Genomic DNA, 22,412 nt, shown 5'->3' with positions numbered 1-22,412 from the left:
ATCATACAAACACTGTGGAACCTGAATCCAAATGTTGATACTGACTGCAAAGGTTAGCATTTTTGTCGTCTTTGTGATCCAGTTGTAATTAATTTGTGTCATCTATGAAAGAGGTTGTGGAATATATATATATATATATATATATATATATATATATATAAAACGCAATGCTAAAATACCTTCAGCTGTATGAGCATTGTGTTCGCTCTTTATAATTGTCTTACTTACAGTTTGTACATGATCTAATCATTTGTTAATGTTGTACAAATAAAAGAATATTTGTAGGTCACGCTCTGTGCATTTGCAGGCTTCATTGAGACAAATTTAACTCTGGAGCAAGTTAGCTTTTTAGTTAGCCAAAGTTAGTGTGCATGCTAATGTCCACAAAGTGTCTTGTAAATGACGACAGAGGTGTTATCAGGTTCTAAAAACAGCATTTTCAGTTTTCGAAGTGTTTATTTCTCACAAGCCTTTACATAATATATGACACACAGGTTATATTTTCATACAAATGAAACAGAGTTTTGCAGCACCTGTGATGTCACCATGCTAACATCCGCTAAATGTCTTGTAAATACATTCAGAGGCGTTATTGGGTTCTGAAGACAGCATTTTCAGTTTTAGAAGTGCTTATTTCTTGCTAACTTTTACATATAAGAAACATGCATATAAACACCCAAAACAAAGTGGTTTTGGAAAGACCAGCCACTGACATTGCACATTGCAGCTCTATTCTGATTGGCTCTCACCCCCGCCACTCAAAAACAAAACTGAACAGTTTGAAACAGAATGTGACTTTTTAACCTCTGAAAATACTCAAGATAACCCATCTTTGAACTTGTCCAAGGTCTCTGTCCCAAGAATGTTCCCTGTAAATTTGAAGTCTCTGGAAGTCAGAGGACTGGACTTATGCTGAGCACAGATGGACGGACGGGTGGACACAAAACCTTCGCAATACCCGATGGCCATATTTGATGGCCTTGGGTAAAAATCAAAGTTGAGCGATAACCGAAGGAAAAAAAAATATGGAGTGGCACCTGCATGAGAGTGGGTGCCGGTAATGTGGTCATCCCCCCATGACGTACACAAAACTGGCAGGTTCAGGCTATTGAGGTCTTTGTGTGTTCTGCTGTCTTATTTTTCTGTCAACGCTTCTGCACAAGGACAGGGAGAAGATGTGCCCGCTCACATCAAATGCTTGAACAAGCATTAGGTTTTTGTGTCTTACTTATCTGTGGCCATTGACTCGCCCTCAGATGACAGCTCCTTGACATCAAACAGACAGAGTTACCCAGGGGCCTTTGTGTGGGTTCAGGCAGGGAGTAAAAAGCCGCTAGAGCCTACACTGTAATGAGTGAGTAGGCAATGCCAGCACAGGTGAGCTGCAGGGATTCTTTGACCACAAGCCTTTGAAGCTCAGATGAAGCAGGGGTGTGCGTGTGGTGTTTGTTTCGGTGTTGTTCTGTTGAATAGATGTTAATCCAAGTACTGTACTTCATCACCGCTCAGCATCAATAAATACAAGGTTTTTTATTTTTTGGTTGCTTTTCATGCAGCTGTACCATTTCCTCATAACTGATGATACTTTTTCTTTTTGACAGGGACCTCCGGAGTAACTTGATCAGTCATATTGAGCCCGGTGCCTTCCTTGGATTGCCAGCGCTCAAAAGACTGTAAGTTGAGATGCAGTAATGCGCTGTCATGATTTCCATCTCTGGAAATAACCTTTTTGTTTATCACGCAAGGATAAGTAATTAAAGTTTTTATTGGAAATTATATTTACGCATGTGTCATACACTAAGTGTACTGGCGTGACACCTTTGACGACCGACAGGCTGTATGTACATGGAACAAAAGTAGAAACGCATCACTTTTGTTTTTGCTCCCATTTTTTATGAGCTGAACTCAAAGATCTAAAACATTTTCTATATACATGAAAGACCTATTTCTCTCAAATATTGCTCACAATCTGTGTACATCTGTGTTGGTGAGCACTTCTCCTTTGCCAAAGTAATCCATCCCACTTCACGGGTGTGGCATATCAAGATGCTGATAAGACAGCATGATTATTGCACAGGTGTGCCTTAGGCCGCCCACAGTAAAAGGCCACTCGACTGTGGTTAGCGTTTAGCATGTGGTCAGCCATTAGATTTTACATTGAAATTGCATATATTTGCAGTAACAGCTAGCACATTAATGCTGATCTATGGGTTATCGAGAGACCCATCAACACACCCTTTGGATGGAGAGGTTAAGAAGAGGGGAAAATAAATTAGCACTGTTTTGTAAATATGACTTTCACAGTCTCTAGAAATGTATTTATTCAATTTTTCTCCCAGTAGTCTAGTGTAATAAAATCAAACAAAAATCGCAATATATCATAATGCCAAACTGCAACATGTGTGGAATTGCATTTCTTATGAATTGAGATGTATATCATTTTGGCATCTAAGAATGGTGATGTTAATGTACTATCTTAGATGTAGTTTACTGTGATTCACAACACATATGGTAATGTTAACCACAATTAGCATTTACAGTGTGTTAGCATTCACGCATGTCATGTCAATGGAATTATGTGCAGGATACACAGTGGTATGTGCTGATAATTATTGTAAAACCTTTATGTTTGAAAAAGATTAAAAGATGACTAGGTTTTCGAGATTACGTGTCTTCTATTCGTTGCATATCTCCAAAAATGCTTCATGAAGATATCTGTGTGTGTGTGTGGGGGGGGGGGGGGGGGGGGTTGCATTGGTTTAATCTTGAAAGGTGGCGCGACTGCTTCATGCATCAAGAAGCAAAATAATGTAAGCTGCTCTCTGATATATAACCAAGGCTGGGTAGGATTACTTTGAAATGTAATCCAAAAGTAATCAGATTACAAGTAATCCAACTGTATGTACATACATACATGTAATCCTACCCAACCTTGTATATAACTCAAACTCAACTGATGTTGTTGAATATAAACTCACTGACTAGTTACCTCACTAAATGTAAATAAAGTCTCTTCGGCCTCTCTTTTCCCCACTCAGTCGCCACAGTAGATCCAAAGTGGATCTGCATGTTGATTTTGCTCCAGTTTTATGCTGGATGCCCTTCCTGACGCAACTCCACATTACATGTGGAAATTAGCAAGGGTGGGGTTTGAACCGGGACCCTTCTGCATTGAAAACATCACACGAACCAAAACTTGAGAAAACCTGACAATTTGCCTTACCTTAGCTGAGCTGTCCTCCCCATTGAAGTTCCACAATGTGTAAACAAATGGAATGCCGAGTAGTATGACAGTTATGCCCTCCATATTTTCAAGAGCATATTATATACATACATACATACATCTTCAACCGCTTATCCATGATCGGGTCGTGAGGGCAACAGCTCCAGCAGGGGACCCAAAACATCCCTTTCCTGGTCCACATAACCTCTGACTGGTGGATCTTGAGGCGTTCCCAGGCCAGTGTGGAGATATAATCTCTCCACCTCGTCCTGGGTCTTCCCTGGGGTCTCCTCCTAGCTGGACATGCCTGGAATACCCTCCTTAAGGAGGCATCCAGTTGGCATCCTGACCAGATGCCTGAACCACCTCATCTGCCTGAACCACCTCATCTGCCTGAACCACCTCATCTGCCTCCTTTCAACGTGAAGGAGCAGTGGCTCTGCTCCAAGCTCGTCACGAATGACTGAGCTTCTGTTTCTGAGACACCAGCTACCCTCCTGAGGAAACCCATTTCGGCCGTTTATACCCGCTGTCTAGTTCTTTCAGTCATGACCCAAACCTCATGATGAGATGATAGGTGTGAGTAGGAACCAAGATTGACCGGTAGATCGAGAGCTTCCCCTTTTTGGCTCAACTCCATTTTTGTCGCAACAGTTAAGTACAGCGAATGCAGTACCATCCCTGCCATGCCAGTTCTCCGGTTAATCTCACACTCCATTGTTCCCTCACTCGGGAACAAGACCCTGAGGTACTTGAACTCTTTCAATTGTGGCAAGACTTCATGCCCTAACGGGAGTAGGCAATCCATTGGTTTCCTGCTGAAAACCATGCCCACAGCTTTGAAGATGTTGATCCTCATCCTAGCTGCTCCACACTTAGCTGCAAACCAATTCAGTGAGTGCTGGAGGTCACAGGCCAATGGAGTCAACAGGACCACATCATCTGCAAAAAGCAGTGATGAGACCCTGATCCCACCAAACTGTTGACCCTTCTCTGCCTGACTAAGCCTCGATATCCTGTCCATGAATATCACAAACAGGATTAGTGACAAGGCACATCATATGAAAATTATTCTCTCTCTTTATTCAAGAGTGTGGTCTTTCAGTTTGAGGGCATGATTCATTGTTTTTCATTTTTTCTAAGACACAGCATGTCCCCCTTATTCAGATCATCTTGTTTTAAAGCAGTTGGCAGCCAGCATAATAATGCCAACGACTACTCCAGAGTATGGCTCGGACAGTCCATTACTTATGTAAGTATACAGGCGAGCCTTGCTGACAGTGGATTGTGGCATCTTGAAAATATATAGATTAGAACACAGATTATAAGTCAGTTCTAATATACTTGTATATAATATATAATTCACTGAACCAGCCACATGACTAAATTACAGTTCAAAAAAATACAGAATTTTAGTTGTTACATATGTGGTGGATTCAGATTTTAAAATGTCAGTTTGTGGTGTTTTCATGTTGCATTTCAAAATCGAACTATATTTCATGCATCCTGCCACCTATTGGTACAAATACTATTGTTGACTTGGCTTTGTGTTATGTGTCGGACGCAGCCCGGAGAACCGACCAGCGTTTGAAGGACCCAGTATAAAATAAGCAGAGCACGGTACAAAGGATAACGGAGTTTAATGAACATAACAGTGATGTGAAAAAATATAAAAGTGCGCGGTCTGGCGTGGTGGTTTTGCGGTGTGCTCCCAGCAGCGCCAACGGTCCGGAGCCAGAACCAATTCGGACCCAAGGACCCCGCCGACACCCCCCAGGTGGCCGCGACAAACCGAGTCTGTGAAAGAAGGAATCATTATGTGAGTCCACACTCAACACACAGAGAGAACGCTCAAAGGTGCACAAACAGCAAACACTTCCTGGCTTAATTACTAATCAGCTTCCCACCCTGCAGGCATGGAACATCCAGTTCACAAAACTCCACTGCAGTGGAAGCTGATTACACGACCAACATACAGCTCAATATAATAAGGTGTGAGGGACACCACATTTACTGACTGTATAAATGTTAGTCACAAAATCTAACGTACCTCAGGAAGTGTGCTGACGAGCGTGAGACCTCACCCCCTCCTCTTTCACAGACCATGCATCAAACCTGGACGTTCTCTGCATCCACTGATGATGAGATGGCTCCCGAGACGACGATCTCACCCGTCTGGTCACAAGGTCGAGTCTCTGGCAAATACACACTGTGTACTCCAGTCTTAAATGCCACCATGTTCCAATCCATTGTAGATGCACCACAGCTGTGAGTCCTGACGAGCCGCAGGTGATCAGCCTCAGGTGATCAGCGTGCGGTCCTGATAAACTCAGCTACACAGCCACTCAGTCCCAAATGCAAGCCACCTGGAAGGAAAAACAAAAGACAGGACAGAAAACAGAAACAAAAGGCAGCCAGGCCCCCCCAGCCACACAACAATTTGTGTATGTATATGCTTTGTGCTGTGCATGTTCCAGCAGATGGACAGTGTTTGTAAGAGAGTGGCTTCCAGAACAGATCTATTCCTAATTTCTTGTTTTATGTGGCATTCTGCCAGAGTGCACAGCAGACTGCACAAGGTCTTATGTAGCTTCACATGGGGTGGGGTGTCAGGATCACGAGTGCAAGGATAATGTAGATGATGTAGCTCGGGCTTGACTATGAGAATGTGCGGTTTGTGTATCGGTCAGAGACGCCCTGTGTAGTATACTTGTGAGATTGCCTCTGTGTATTGTGTGTTTGAGCTGCAGACGCACAACACGGCATGAATTGAAATCACCCGACGGCACCTGATCTCTGCCAAGACAAACGCGAGCTTGGCCACTGCCGCGGAGCAATAAGAGAGAAACAGGAAGGCGGCCTGCTTCTTAGCTTATGCCCCGCCTCGTTTTTCCCCACCACCTACCTACCTGCCGACACGCCTCGAGTGTATTCAGATTTCGCCCCCCTTCAGCTGTAGATCTTCATAGAGGCCTTCCTCATCATCGCAGTGTGAACTGCAGCTTCACGTGGAAGTCTATTTTTTTTTATTCATTTATTTCCAGAGCACAGTTTGGTCTCCCCTCAGGGTAACAGAGTTTAATTTGCTCAACTGCTCGTCTTGATTTGCTTCAACGGATAGTTGTCACTCAGCGAGCTGTTAAATGATGGAGAAGACAAGAGAAAGAGAAGGAGGGTACTTTTGGTTCCTGGGAATGTAAACACAGAAACCCTGCATCAAGTGCCGGCATCTGCAGCAACATGTATGGGCCGAGCTCTCAGAAAGCCGCCGCCGTGACAACTCAAAAAGGAAATTTACCTTTGATATGTATCTGTAACATAAATCTTTATTCTTTGTGTGTCTCAGACTCATTTTGAACACGCCTTTAATTTCCCCAGCTGTGCATCTGCCTAATTACACTTCTTCTCTATCATGACGTGCCATTTGGACACTCAATTTAGTGTCACACAGCGGTGACGGGAACATTTATAAAACGAAGGCCTAAGAGGTTCTGATCAGATCAGAGCTTAACTTTTTAAAAGGATAAGCTGGAGAAACGACTGTTGTGCTGCTGACACACCGGAGTGAAAAGTTGAAGCTGCGAGTTTGAGTCAAAATTCCCACAAGGATTTTTTTTTTTTTTTTTTTTGGGTCATGTCCTTACTTTTTGATTTGAAGTGAAAAAGGATTTTTAAAAGTTTTTTTTCTCAGTACCACCATTCAGAATGTCTCAAAACATTATTGACAAGTTTCGTTTGAATTTAAGGAATCATCCGGGTTTGCAAAAAAACTTCCTGACAAAATAAAAATGACATATTTTTCCAAATACATAAACTAAAGGTCACCACTTGCTAGTAACACTATTCATCTTATGTCAACATGGCCGACAAAGGAAGCGTCCAAACGACGTTATCAGTTGAAGAAAATAATGCAGACAGAAGGTAACGTAAACATTGTGGTGGGAGGGGCTTGTTGGAATGAAGCACAGCTGTATGCCGGTAAAAAAGCACCCAGCGGTGATCATGATTGCTTCTCCGAATGCAATGATTTTTAGGATATTTTGGAATTTTTTTGTCCAGTCCCACACCATTGCTCTTGTTACGTCACTAATAGTTTAGTTTTTGCACCTACTGTAAAAAAAAGTCGAGGGAAACAAAATCAGCCCGGTTTCATTATGAAATAAAATGAGCTACCATGAAGGCAAGAGATTCTTGAACTTTATACTGTGTGGGACTGTGGACTTATGAGTATGCAGTACCTGTAAAAGTACACTAATCGTTTTCACCTGATAACACGTTGTGGCAACGTTGCCGCCATGAAGATAGAACACTTGAGGAAAGTTGGAACAGCAGAGAAAGTCATAGTCATTGTGAAAAAAAAATGATTTAATGTCATGAAGCTGTAAAACAATAGCTGGATTTATGTATTTATTTAACTCTAATTTGTTTCTTTGATTTGTTGTGAGGTGGGGTGTCGGGTGCACTGTCGATTATAGCCTTAAGTGAAAGACATGTATCCCATTACCCGCTTCACTTGCAGTTTCAAACACTCCACAATACATGCATAATGTGCATGCAGCCACCCCGTCTCTTACCCCCGACAGATTCTCCTGGCTTCAGCCTCTTTACGCCACATTCCATCGACAGCTGAGCAGTCACTCGCTGTGTCTAATCACATCGGGCTATTTTTGTTTCTCCTCGTATCGTTCACAACAACTGAAACCAGTGCTCTGCAGCAGTCTTCCATGCGCTTAATGTGCTACGTGCCTGTGGCCAAAAGACATCAAGCTTAGTGTTTTTATAATGAACACGAGAGCACCAAGCCCTTGAAGTATCGCAGATGGCGAGCAAAGGCATTAAATTCTGTAACGGCTCCATAGACGTACATGAAATTTGACTGATTTCAGACATGAAAGTAAAATCTTAAGGGGCTGTCACGCGTTATTGGTTTCGGCCATGAAGACTGGCGATTGGTGCCAGCTTTTTCAAAATGGAAAGTCCTGGCACTGTTGTCATTCCAGTTTGTCGGGTTACTTTGCAACATTGGTGTGAGTTGTGCCCTGACTAATCTGCAAGCCTGTTAAGGGGTTGCCATGAGTTGAATTAGATGCATGACTGGTGCGGACCTCCACTGAAGTCTACTATGAGCAGTCATGAACATGAACGATGTTGCGAAGAATAGTGATTCTCCAACAAGTCCCCATGAATATCCAAAAGTTTGATGGGATGCGCTACAACAACAGCAAAAGTTCAACTCCAGTGTGATGGATGTTTGAATTGGCAGAATTGTCCAACTGTGGTGGATTAACCTTGACCTGTTCCAGGAACATCTGGACCCAGTTTGGACAAAATATCCATCTGGATCAGGTTAGATATCATTCTTTTGCTTAAAATCTCTGTGTCCAACATATATGGCGGTTCACCATAAACCTGAAAATCATGTGATTTCTGGAAAACGCACATCATGTGGGAGCACATGGTTGAGTGAGCATCTTTCTTCAGACAGTGAATGCTACCTGATGTCTGAAGTTTTCATTCTCTTTTGAATGCATTTCATTCCAGTAGTTTTTAAGTCCTGCCACCTCACACCTTGACTTCTTCAAGACTTCAGGTTTTGGGCAAACACCATTACTTAGATCTTAGCCTTTAGTGAACAGCTCTTTGTGTTGGTAGTCATTTTTGTTTATCTCTTGAAATGGTTTAGCTGCTCCATTAACGTAGTCATCTCCTCTGCCAGGGTCTTATTTTGTTTCTTTACACTTTGATACAGTCATTTAAGGGACAGATGGACATGTTCAAATTAAGCATCTTGTTTTGCAATGTAAATCATGCAGTAATAATTAAAAAAAAAAAAATCCTTCCTGGCCAGAAACTGAACCCAGCCGGGACAATGTAGTACATGACAATTGGTTGGACTCCTGATAGACTTTGGTGTGTAAAATGTGAATGTTGACGTCACTTTTGACATTTTTGTTGTGGCAAACGTTTGTTATACAACTCGCCAATCCACCTTTTGAGTTTTTATTTATTTGTTTGTTTTTCACCTTACTCATCTTAGTTTCCTTTCACATATTATTTGGCGACTCCATTATCCTACATTGATATATCCTTAAAAGAATGTAGAATACAAAACTGAAACTGTTGTTCTTTAATTTGGTTGTCAGTTGAATTGAATCTTTGTGTTTGTTAATCCAACAATTTACAACAACATTGGAGCCCACATTCAATTTTCATTTTTTTATTTTATTAATTTTTTTTTTATTTATTTTTGAGCATTGAATAGAATAGAAAGAAGCTGTGTTAACCACATTAGGGAGCTTAGTGAGCCATTATTAACTCTGTATCCTTTGACACATCCATCCAATTGTCATCTTTTGAAACGTCAGCATTAATCACGTGATGCATACATTCCTCCTGATGGACCATTTTGGCATGTAGAATATTCTTTAAAGTTGTTAAAACATTTAAAAATTAGGAGTTGGCTATTCTTTACCTGTTTTAATGACTGAAAAAGCAGTTGGGGAAGTTAAGATGCGTGAGTTATGAAATGGTCAAAAACGTAATGGATTAATCTGTGTATATTACAGGGACTTGTCTAACAACCGCATTGGCTGTCTCAACATCGACATCTTCAAGGGCCTCACCAGTCTGGTCAAACTGTAAGTCATTGGATTTCTGTTGTCGTCACTGTTCGTAATCCCCGTTGCTAAAAGATGTTTGTCCCATGTGAACAAAAGTGGACACTACATGCATAAACATGTGAATTGTTAGAATATAATGTTTGTAAATGCAAAGGGAAAGTTACTTTTTTTAATTCTTTGCAAACCTTTTCAGCAACCTTTCTGGAAACGTGTTCTCGTCATTGGCTCAAGGCACCTTTGACAGCTTGTTGTCTCTGAAAACTCTGTAAGTATGACAAGATTCTTTTATTTTTCAGAATTAGACATAAAGGAAAAATTAAATGGTACCTAACTTTTGTGCTGTTAATATCCATGTATACCATCTGTTTGTAATTCATGCACTCATAAAACACATAATAAATGAAATGATTGGGGAGGAGAAAGTGTGAGTCAAAGTGTTGTTGCCTGATTGTAATTCTTTGCTGTTGTATATCTGCATCACCTCTGGGCAATGCAGAGAATTACGGAGCATGAAAAGCCGGGGGCCTTTTGTCACGTTGACCTGCGTACTCGTCAACTCTCAGTAATGTGTAGACGGACAAGCGCTGGACTAGTGTTGAAGATATGCTCACGACAGACGTGGAGCTCTTTCAGGTCTGGAGACTGAAAGTCGAAAACGGTGACAACGGCCTTCCACTTGAACACCATAAAATTCCCCAACAGTCCTCCCCAACCCAGTGTGCATACCTTGGCGCGAAACTAGACCAGCAGCTTATCTACAGAACTTGAAACTCTGTGGCAAAGTTTCAGCTGGCGTCTCGTTGGTGCCAGAAAGGGAGTCTGCACTGCAGCAAAGGTTCTGAAGGCGACAAAGTAAAAATGTATTAAACTCTGGCGGCTGTTCCACTTATGTCGAGTTTTGTGTGGGAGTGATATCTGCGGTTGTGTGATGGAGCTGAGAAGCCAGTATGAAAACAGGGGTTCTCAAGATCTAGGTTGTCTGATTGTACAATTTGCTCATTGCAGTGGTTAAGTCCCCTCAACCATATTTTAATCTGTGATTGGAGAGAGCTGTATGTTGCATTATTTGCAGAATAGTTTTATTAATTTTCTTGACTTCAACTTTCTTGACCCTTTTTCCCCCTATATGGTCACATTTGTATACACTGTTGTTCCCCCATATATCTTCCATATCCTTGTATGTGTTGCCGTACAACTGTAGTGAATTTCAGACGCCTTACCTGCTGTGTGACTGCAACCTCCTGTGGCTGCTACGTTGGATCAAAGACAGGAACATCAGTGTCAAAGACACAAAGTGTTTCTACCCCCAGTCTCTCCAGGGCCAACTCATTACCACTGTCAAACCGGAGCACCTCACATGTGGTAAGGAATCGGACCAGAATGACATTGATAAAGCCATCCACACATGCTAATGCTTCCACCTCTTAGCCAACTTTGAAAATATGGTTTGTAAACTGCATCACAGGTAAATTGGCCTAAAATTAGAAGCATCTTACTTCTGCCCCCCCAAATACAAGCATATGTAATCCATGACACTTGATTGATTAAACTTGTTTTATTCGTACGTACATTTTACATTTGCCTGGTGTTTTTGGCAGCCCTGTACACAAGCCCTTAAAAGATGATTTTGTCATTAGCTTTTTTGCTGTGAGAAATTTTCTTCAACTTACCAGCCATTTTAAAGGGAGCCTTTGTTTGAGAGTGGACCACACCAAGTGTGATAAGCTACAATATTTTCTGACCTAATGACTCTGTTGTGTCGCAATTATTATTCTATACTCTTATACAGACATCGATTGTTGGTGCAACCCTGGTTTGTTGTTTTGTGCTATTTTCAGTCAGAATGCACACCTCGCATCTCGCCCATTCTCGACAAATGCTTCCTTGTGGCCATTAACCTCACATTTTTCACTGTGCTGTAATAAAGAAAATGTGAACCAAAGTTAGCATTAACAAAAACAGTAATGCAAGCTACAATTCGTGCAAACACTCCATATCACCATAATGTTCAGTACAACATTAATGAATCAAAAATCCTAGAAAACCTAAATCTCCTAGTTAAGGTTGTTGGTAAGGTAAGATTCGGTTGGGTTAGGTTGAGGGTTGGGTTGAATATTGTTAGTTTGAGGGTAGGGTATGGTTAGGTGTAGGGTAGGGTTTGGGATATGTGTAGTGTCCCACATGATTTTTGGTGCTTGGTATGGTTACTTTTGGGCTAAGATCCTGTAAAACAGACTGGTTGGTTACATTTCCTTCTTGCCAGTGATGCAAAATATCTGAGGAATCCACACAATTAGAATGTAAAATTTTGTCTTCTGGCACTACAACAACAAGAAGGTTGCCAACAGTGTTCAAAACCTGCAGAATGTGAAACAGAATCTAGAATTGTGTCCAAGCTACATTGTATTGATGTATTCTGATTGGTCCTGCTGACTCGTGACTCGGCTCGTGCTGCCAAAGCTGTGCCCTGTTTCTTTAATTCCTGTGTGTTTGGCTGGCATTTGGGGAACAGGGACTTGTGCAATGACATGGGCGATAAGAGAAGGGCCACTTAGGCCAATGCTGCCTTTGTTTGTACTTGCTCATGTCTTATCAGTGTGGCGCTCATCACGGGTGAGGGATTATGAAATACACGACACGCATAGCGCACGAGCCGGTGGCCTGACGTGAATGACAAATGGTGCAAAACAGCACCGAATTCAAGGGTCCAAGAGTGGAACACAGTTAACGCTTTAATTTTATGAATGATGTGATCATTTTGCCGTACAAACATTTCAGTGACTTTTCCGTTAACCGCAGACGCACCACTGGAGCTGCCCTCCTTCCAGCTGACCCCGTCCCAGCGTCAGGTCGTCTTCAAGGGAGACAGCTTGCCATTCCAATGCCAGGCCTCCTTCGTGGCCGAGGATATGCAGGTCCTCTGGTACCAGAACGGTCGCATGGTGATGCCTGACGCCGCCCAAGGCATCGTTATTGAAAAGCGCATGGTGCAGAACTGCTCGCTTATTGCTAGGTATGAGTGTTTTTTTATGATAAAGCACTTGGAATTTAAATTCTGCTTGATACTCATGAAGCTCAATCGATGTTTGTACACAGGATCTTTGGTTGGCTTTTTAATTTGTCTAATTGAGTCTAATTCTTAAAAAAAAAAAAGTCAGTGTGATATTTGCTTCCATTCCTTGTTAATTGTACAAATGTCTGTTTTAGTGTGTGACTAATTAATTGTGTAGATTTTTCTTGAATGCATTTATGCTCCAGTAAACATTCTGTTTAATGGAGTTCTGGGACTTGAGTAATTAGCTTTTTATTTTGGGCTCACAATCAGGCAGACATGATTGCAGCAGATTAACTGGAGCCAAAAACATTTTACACCTGCAGTCAAAGGGCTGGATTGAGATTATATACATACATACACACACACACACACACACACACACACACACACACACACACACACACACACACACACACACACACACACACACACACACACACACATATATATATATATATTCCTTAATGAGAATTCCAGAAAAGGAGCAAATTTGAAACCTTGAAATGTAAATTTTAAATCAAATCATAGTTTTGCCTTATTTTACTGAAGAAAGTAAAATGTTAACTGAGCTTTTTCTCAAAACTTGACAGTTTTTTCAGGTTTGCAACCAAACATAAACCTGAAAAAACAAGTAAAACGCAAGTAAAATAATACCTCTTTAAAACTGAACATTAGTTGTATAAAATGTTTATTTTGCTAAGTGATGTACTATTGAGAGGTTTTTCATTTTCTTTTCTCATGTCTAAGTACCTAATACATGTATGTGACACAGATGATACCAACAGTAAGGAGTGAGCGCCCTCTGCTGATGGCTTTTAAATTGGAGGAAAGGAAAAGAATGTCATAGATTTACACTCACTGATGTACATTTTTTATTTTTTTTTTAATATCTAGTGCACTGACCATTTCAAACATCCAGCCTGGATCCACTGGCAACTGGGAGTGTCGGGTCAAAACAAGCCGGGGCAACACCACCAGGACTGTGCACATCGTGGTGTTGGAGAGTTCTGCAAAATACTGCGCTCCTGAACGTGTCTCCAACAACAAAGGAGAGTTCAGGTTCGTGCACAGACACTTGCTTCATACAATCACACTTAAGATTCAAATGCACTACAAATTGCTGCATAGCACTTTTGTGCTACATCAGAGTGGAGGGGGGCAGGGGGGTAATGATATGAGGGAAAAAGCACTTCACATCAGGATTTCTCAGTTTTGACAAAGCTTGGTGAAATGTAGTGAGTGAATAGAATAGATAGATGGAGAGATAAAGAGTATAACTCAAAAACAACAGCGTGTCACTGACCAGACAAAGATGGCATATAAGAACATCAAATTCAAGAAAATTTGATGAACTTCAGTGGACCAAAGATTGTTGTGCCTTTGTCGTATCCCTTCGACGTGTCTGGCACCATCCGGGTGGTTTGTGGATGCTTCATTGATGATGGATTAGGATCAGGTGAGGCTGTCGGTGAGTAAGACAAAAATGTATTAAATCACAGAGGTAAAGTTTTATGTTCTGATTGCTTAATAGCAGTTATATTTTAAAACTCAAATAACACGGTCAAAACCATCACACAACCCTGTGGAAAGGATTTGGTTTGACTGTTTTGCAGTTACATGCAGCTTGAAATCAGCTTGTTTTTGTTTTTCTTTTACTATTTCCAAAGCATATGGCTGCAACTGCCATATGTCTTTAGGGAGACTGGCATTCCATTCTTCCTGTAGAGGTCTAAAGACTTGTTGAATCCATGCCTGGGCACAACAAAGCTGTTCCAGTTGATATGTGGTGGCCCAGCACCCAAATCTATTAGTCTGGTGGCTTTGCTTTGCCGTGTATTGATGTGTAAGCACCACCCCCTGGTGGGTAAACATAGGAATTTCAAATGAACAGGATTTAATGGACTGTCACTGTCCACATGATACAAAAACCATAAAATAGGTGTCGCCTGGTGAGTTACATCAACCGGTTCTTACTTTGGCTCCTTGCAGGTGGCTGCGCACACTAGCTGGGATCAGAGCGTACCTCCCCTGCAACAGACTGTCGTCAAGTGCAGCTATTTACTCAGGCAGTTCCAATGAAGAGCATCGTGCGTGGCGCTACTGTGATCGCGAGGGGCTGTGGGCTGAGGATGACTACTCGCATTGTCAGTACCAGAAGGACATTACTAGATTTCTCTCCATCATCAACCAGGTATGCAATCGGTACCATACCTAAAACCTCAAGTCATTCTTTATTTTAAAACATTTTATTGTTTCTTTTTTTATGTCTAAAGCCCAGTTCGCTCTGTATCTTTCCATCAGATGCCTCTGAACGAGAGTAACGTGGTACAGAACGCTCGGCGCATGTTGGTCAGCACCGATGATGCCGCCAACTTCTCAGACAAGATGGATATTATCTTTGTGGCGGAGATGATAGAGAAGTTTGGCAAATTTGTTGAGAAATTCAAAGATGTAAGATGCTATGCTCGTCCCCCAACACAAACAAATTTTCAACCCAACACCATGATTAGAGTTTTATATCATCTGCATACCATGAACCTGCCTTATTTGTGGACTGTTTCCAATCTAAGTTGTTCCTGTATCAAAGATAGTTGGGTGAAACCAGCCAGTAAATATGTTTCTAATTGTCACATAGTTACTGTGAGTCATATTTAGCACCTCTATCAAACATGTGTTTTGGGGCGGGTTGATGAAAACAAGACCCGTCGTCAATATAAACTGAAGTTTTAATGCTGTTTTCACTTGAGACACCTACATTATTGGGCTGTGAGCTGCAGCTAATGAGTATATGGTGAAGTTGTTACGCTCGTGTCTCCCAGCTGGGTGAGGTTATGATCACCATGGCCAGTAACTTGATGCTAGCAGACGAGAGGTTACTGTGGATGGCTCAACGTGAAGCCAAGGCCTGCTCTCGCATTGTTACATGCCTCCAGAAGGTTGGTGTCCCCCGCCTTGTGACAACGCAGGCCTTCTCCTTGGTTAGTCCTGTTTCATCGTATCTGCAGACCAGATTTTGTTTTGTGAAGATTTAAGTCAGAATCCATCATTGGTGTTGTCATCCCCAGACGTCGCCCAACATAGCCCTGGAGTCCCACGCTGTCAGGGTCAGTAACTGGAACGGCATGACCTGCATGTTGTTCCAGAAGCCAAGCCCTGAACGCACACCTCTTCTGGATCGTCAGCTCACTTTCAAATGCAACACCACCTTCTCAGCCATACTGTACAAGGTCAGCTCCCACATCTACATCCAAACATTGGCTAATGTTAGCAAGGTTTAGCAGTGGAAGGAATGTGGGGAGGATGTACAGCACTGCTGATAACTGTGGGGTGGTAAAGATGTCGGCAGACCAATGTAATGTAGAGTTCAAGATAATGAAAATGCTAACACCTTAAAATGATTTTCATTCACAGTGTCAAGCGATAGGCTAAGATTATCTTAACCTTAAAGTGCTTTTAGGAAAAGGAATCTAAGATAAAATCCTTTGCCAGCACAATTAAATATGAAATGCCAACATTACTTTACAGGGTGCAGCTCAAAGGTAAGTGAATTTATGCAGTATAAATAGAACTAAAGTTAACTGGTAGGAAAAATGTGGTTGGAAAAGATGCACAAGCAACAGGTATCTAGTGTGTGTGTGTGTGTGTGCTGCAATAATAAAGGTTGCCACTTTCTGCAGAATACTGTGGTGGAGGCATCCCTGCAGCTTCCCCAGTCTGTCTTTGCCCACTCTGCCATACCTGGACAGACAGACGATGCAGTCTACAAGCTTCACCTGCTGGGCTTCCGCAATGGCAAGTTTTTCCCTTCCACTGGCAACTCCTCCCGCCTGGCTGATAGTGGGAAGAGGAGGAGTGTGGCCACTCCCGTCATAATGGCAAAAATTGGTGAGTCAGCATCTCGGCTTCGTCATAGCATTGTCCATTTTAGTCTTTTTTTTTTTTTTTGGTTTTGTTTTGTTTTTGTGAAAAATGATCAGAAAGAATGGTTTGATCTGGCGCATAAAGCAAATTAAACATGGCAGTAGAAGCTAAAGACCACCAGGTTTACAATTTGTATCCTTTTAAAAAGTCTTTCTTTGTCTCTGACTGATTAAGATGGCATGTCCCTACATGGACTTCGGACCCCTGTTAACGTCACTCTGCGACGGTTATCCCATGGGTCGGATGCGGTGCCCGCCTGCTGGAACTTCAGCCTGGTGGGTGAACAGGGAGGATGGCAGAGTGATGGATGCCACATCCTAGGACATCATGACAACTTCACCACAATATCCTGCAACTCTCTTGGTTACTACGGCCTGCTCATGGTAGGATTTGGATATGGATGATTCCCTTTTTCTGATTAGGTTTGCCAGTGTGATACTTAAAAGTTGGCAGAATTTGGGACAGATTGGAATTTCTATTGAACATCATATTTGTATTGTAGAGCAGATAGCTCAATGGGATAAGGAGTTGGGATACCAATTTGCAGACATCTGTTCTATTCTCAGCCACACACCTGTGTATGTCTTTAGACAAGACACTCCAATTCGTCAACATTGTTCCAGATCACCTAGCTGTAAATGGGTACTGGCCTGGGCGGGCACCCCGTCCACTACTTCACATTACGGACTCCAGGAATGGGGTTGTCATCTATGAGCCAATATAGGACTGAGTTCTTCTGCTTCTTATGACAAAGAGGAATGGTCACAAAAACATGAACTTGATATATATATACATATATATATATATTTATATACATGTGTATATATATATATATTTATATACATGTGTGTATATATATATATATATATTTATATACATGTGTATATATATATGTATATATACATGTATATATATATGTATGTATATATATATGTATGTATATATATATATATATGTATGTATATATATATATATATATGTATGTATATATATATGTATATATATATGTATGTATATATATATGTATGTATATATATATATATATATATGTATATATATATGTATGTATATATATATATATATATATGTATGTATATATATATATATATATGTATGTATATATATATGTATGTATATATATATGTATGTATATATATATGTATGTATATATATATGTATGTATATATATATGTATGTATATATATATGTATGTATATATATATGTATGTATATGTATGTATGTATATGTATGTATGTATATATGTATGTATGTATGTATATATATATGTATGTATGTATATATGTATGTATGTATATATGTATGTATGTATATATATATGTATATATGTATATATGTATATATGTATATATGTATATATGTATATATATATGTATGTATATATATATATATGTATGTATATATATGTATATGTATGTATATATATATATATGTATGTATATATATGTGTATATATATATATATATGTATATGTATGTATATATATGTGTATATATATGTGTGTGTATGTATATATGTATATGTATATATATATGTGTATATATATGTATGTGTGTGTGTGTGTGTGTGTTTTTTATTGCAGGATCTTAGCATCGTGGAGTATTTTCCTCCAAGCATCCAGCCACTGCACACAGTTATCTATGCTACTGCCATTATCCTTCTCCTCTGCCTGCTTACAGTCATCATCAGCTATGTCTTCTACCACAGGTAAGAGCTACTGATGTTCATATTCACTGTGGTTGATAGATTAATCTGCTTCTCGTGTCTGTGATCAGTCGTCAGATGTCACTCAGAATCTCAAGACATTTTTACAGTGATTCTCTGGCTTTGGGGTAATTGAGATTGGCGTATGGGCTTATGCAGGATAACCCTTACCATCAACCACAATTTGCATGACCACATGTGCTAATTACAGTTAGCCAAACAAGCCATATCAAATTGGCCGTGTCTGGAATAGAGTATTGCGCCAAGCCATTGGAAGCGCTCGTCAATGTTTTCAAATTGCTATGTTTTCTTGATTATAAGTGGTATTTTTTTTTTAAAACTTCATCTGTTACTTTGGCTTATATTTTGAAGCAACATCTATATTCCTGTTTTCTGTTTCTCCAGCTTTGTAAAACTTTGAAAAACCTTCTAACTGTGAGAATGGCCTAAGCAGTGGGTCACCCCTCTGAGTCTGGTCTGCTTGAGGTTTCTTCCTCAATACCATCTGAGGGAGTTTTTCCTTACCATTGTCACCTGTGTGCTTGCTTTAGGGGTTGGTATGGTTAGACATTACTCGTGTGACACAGCTTCAGGCAGCTTTGTTGTGATTTGGTGCTATATAAAATTAAATAAATTGAAATATGGGAAAAAAAATACTGCAGTATCATCTAGGGCCACAACATGGCACTGCATGCATGTGTGACAAGCTGCTCCTACATACTGATTAGAAGGAGTGTTGTGATTAACTCTCCAGAGTACCATTAAGCCGTATGCCAACTGCCATAAAACAAAAAGGAGAACCTTTGAATCGGAAGGCCGTGCTGGGTGTTGGAGGGCAATTGAAATTAACAATCATGCTCTCAAACTGAAAGATGACTTTCTTGAATAAACAAAGGGAGTAACCTAACATCATATTACTCAGCACTTCACTTGTTTGCATTTTGTGGGGCAGCCAAAACAGCAATGAAGAGGATAGCTAGGCTAAGGTAATGCTAACTATAATGTCTTAAAACTGTTTGAGTTTAAAAATGTTTAATTACATTTATAAGCGATCGAATGGAAAATCATTCTTTACATTTCTTTACAGTAAAGTTGGTCTAAATGATCTTTACGCAATAATTTTGTTAAAAATATGCAGAAGTACATTTCAGAGTTCAACTCAAATAGTCTGCACAGCAGTGAGATATAAACCTGAGGAAAAAAGAGTTTCTAATTTTTTCAATGAGAAGCGGAACCCCTATATTGGCTCATAGATGACAACCCCATTCCTGGAGTCCATAATGTGAAGTACTGGACAGGGTCCAGTACCCATTTCTCACCTGGAATTTTCCAAATTCCATTCCAGATTTTTCACATTTGTGGAGCTGAAATGTGTTGGAACTTTTCAAATTTGACATGTTCATATTTTTAATGTACAACCAGTGTTAATTTCAAATTGAATGAATCAACTGGAACAGGAATTTGTTTCTGGGAGTATTCTCATGTTGAACCGATCGCCTATTACTGAGGGAAAATGCACACACATTTAGTTCAAAGCGGATGTCTTTGTTCAGTTGCAACAAGAAGCTGTTTACTCTCGAGTTCTTTGTTCCTCATACAGTAACATTAATTAGCCGATTAGTTTCTGCTCACCAACACGTTAAAAAATAAACACACCGTGGCAACTTGCTTTTGTTTTTTCATCTTGAAAGTGCACTTTTGGACTGATGCGAATAATATGCTGGTGCGACTCATAGTCCAGAAAATCTGGTTGTTGTTTTTAGACCATGATATTCCAAAACCCATGGACTACTAATCGGACAACTTTAGTTTCAGCCATTGTTGGATTATGTCAAACGTTTAACAACACACTCTGTTTTAAATTTCCACCCCTTTTTCAACGAGAAGGATCCATGATAATTTTGTGCAACACGTTGTGTATTCCTAACTCCAGGTCTGTCCATGTTAGCCGCAAGTGTTGGCACATGGTGGTCAACCTCTGCCTCCACATCTTCCTCACCTGCGGGGTTTTTGTCGGTGGCATCAATCAGACACGATATCCAAGTGTCTGCCAAGCGGTGAGTCTACCACTGAAACATCACACAAACCAGAATGCTGTTTTCTCCAAAACCAACCATTCCCAAACTTAAAGTTATAGGGCCTTTCAAATTTCCCAAAACTGAGAAAATTTAGTTTCTACTGAAATCCAAGCATGATAATGTAGGCTATTTTTGTAACATGCTGCAAAATTACAGCTCATTTTAATGAAGAGGACACTGGTAAATTACTTCCAAATCGACCAAATATTGGTGATAGCATCTGATCCCTTCCCCCTCAGGGGTTGAAATTCTAAGTTGTTTCCAGACAGCATGAATTTTGATCATATTGACGAGATCATATTATGAATCCCTTACTGAAATGCAAAGCAATAAAATTATAGTGGTACCAAAGAAAATTCTTTCTGTGACTTAAATCTTAAAAAAATCCAGTGGCGCTTGTAGCTTTAAGAACGTCAGAAGTCACTTAGAAATCTCACAATCTGGGGCTCACACACATCCATTAATCACAATTAAGATGAAGACAGTGTATTTTCACATATATGAAAGTAGGTCAGATAAATGAAGATATAGAAGACACATAATTACAAAATTAAAAATAAGAGACTTTAAATGTGCTTTTAATGATCTGTCATTGTCAACCTGCAGTACATTCACAGTCCACCCGGAGGTTGCAGCCCACACTTTAAGAATTGCTGTCCAAAACTAAGAACAAACAAGCATGTGATGGTTGTTTTCATGTTACTATTTATTTATTTTTGCTGACTTAACTTGTCCTGCAACGTGTAGAAATATTTGATCACTTTCATAAATTCCTTCATTTAGTGGTTGAAGATTAAAGTTGGTGGTGGTGGTTTTTTTTTTTTTTTTTAACTCACCTGATAATTTAATTAATTTCTTTTTTCCTCCCTTTTTTTTCCCCTTTATTTTTTAATTTCTTAAACCTGCGTTCTCTTAGGTGGGTATCTTGCTGCACTACTCGACTCTGGCTACATCTCTGTGGGTGGGCGTCACTGCGCGCAACATCTATAAGCAGGTGACACGTAAGGCCAAACACTACGAAGAGCTGGACGAGCCGCCGCCGCCACCGCGGCCAATGCTGAGGTACGACGCCACATCTGTCGCATTTAGGAGTTATTCACTTCCAGGGATTCTATTTATGTTTTTACAGTCACTCAGCATATTAACACATCAGTAATGCCAAGTGGTAGTGTGAGGTAACTGCAAGTATCGGGGTGACATTTGGAATTTGTTGCTTTAAAAAAAAAAAAAAAAACTCTATTGACCAATACACAAAGTTGCAATTGATTTGCAGTATTAATGGAAGAGTTTTGAACTTATGCAAAAACTCTCAGTTGCTTGAAAAAAATTTTTTTTGGCTGTTTGGAATTCAAAGTTCGTAATGATACATTAATTTTAATTAAGTTTTTGTTTTCGGCAGAAGTATAATGTACTTTGGGGAAACTGCCACATGGTGTCACTGTTGGCACCCAAAACCACCAGTGGACCTTTATTTTCATTTCTTACTCATTTTTTATATATATTCTGCTCTCTCTTGACAAGGTTCTACTTAATCGGCGGAGGAATCCCCATCATTGTGTGCGGTATCACAGCAGCAGCCAACATCAAGAACTACGGCAGTCGGAGCACTGCGCCATAGTAAGAGCCCCCCTCAACCCCATAGAAAGCCATTAAAATATAAATAAAAATATGATTAAGTCTGATTTTCAGGTTGACAAGTATTTATTCAAAAGCATGAAGCCTAGAGCATCCCCCCCGTTCTCATTAGGAGTTTTCTTAGTTATTGATTAGATCAATTGTACCTGTTTGTGTG

General features: G+C 40.3%; 1 protein-coding gene across 1 annotated transcript in view; it reads left to right on the top strand.

The window, feature by feature from the left end:
- adgra3 (adhesion G protein-coupled receptor A3) overlaps positions 1 to 22,412 on the top strand; it is a 45,872-nt gene that overhangs the window by 21,508 nt on the left and 1,952 nt on the right. Inside the window, exons 3-18 of the mRNA XM_034164686.1 lie at positions 1,602 to 1,673; positions 9,790 to 9,861; positions 10,037 to 10,108; positions 11,045 to 11,205; positions 12,643 to 12,856; positions 13,793 to 13,957; positions 14,888 to 15,089; positions 15,200 to 15,349; positions 15,718 to 15,876; positions 15,964 to 16,125; positions 16,576 to 16,783; positions 16,994 to 17,202; positions 18,421 to 18,545; positions 20,476 to 20,599; positions 21,537 to 21,682; positions 22,142 to 22,237. Of these exons, the coding sequence (XP_034020577.1) occupies positions 1,602 to 1,673; positions 9,790 to 9,861; positions 10,037 to 10,108; positions 11,045 to 11,205; positions 12,643 to 12,856; positions 13,793 to 13,957; positions 14,888 to 15,089; positions 15,200 to 15,349; positions 15,718 to 15,876; positions 15,964 to 16,125; positions 16,576 to 16,783; positions 16,994 to 17,202; positions 18,421 to 18,545; positions 20,476 to 20,599; positions 21,537 to 21,682; positions 22,142 to 22,237 (2,337 nt within the window). The remainder of the gene's footprint in view (positions 1 to 1,601; positions 1,674 to 9,789; positions 9,862 to 10,036; positions 10,109 to 11,044; positions 11,206 to 12,642; positions 12,857 to 13,792; positions 13,958 to 14,887; positions 15,090 to 15,199; positions 15,350 to 15,717; positions 15,877 to 15,963; positions 16,126 to 16,575; positions 16,784 to 16,993; positions 17,203 to 18,420; positions 18,546 to 20,475; positions 20,600 to 21,536; positions 21,683 to 22,141; positions 22,238 to 22,412) is intronic.

This window comes from Thalassophryne amazonica, chromosome 23 (assembly GCF_902500255.1).
Source record: "Thalassophryne amazonica chromosome 23, fThaAma1.1, whole genome shotgun sequence".
NCBI lineage: Eukaryota > Metazoa > Chordata > Actinopteri > Batrachoidiformes > Batrachoididae > Thalassophryne > Thalassophryne amazonica.
Note: the sequence above shows the minus strand (reverse complement) of the source record. Positions and strands in the feature narration are given on the sequence as shown.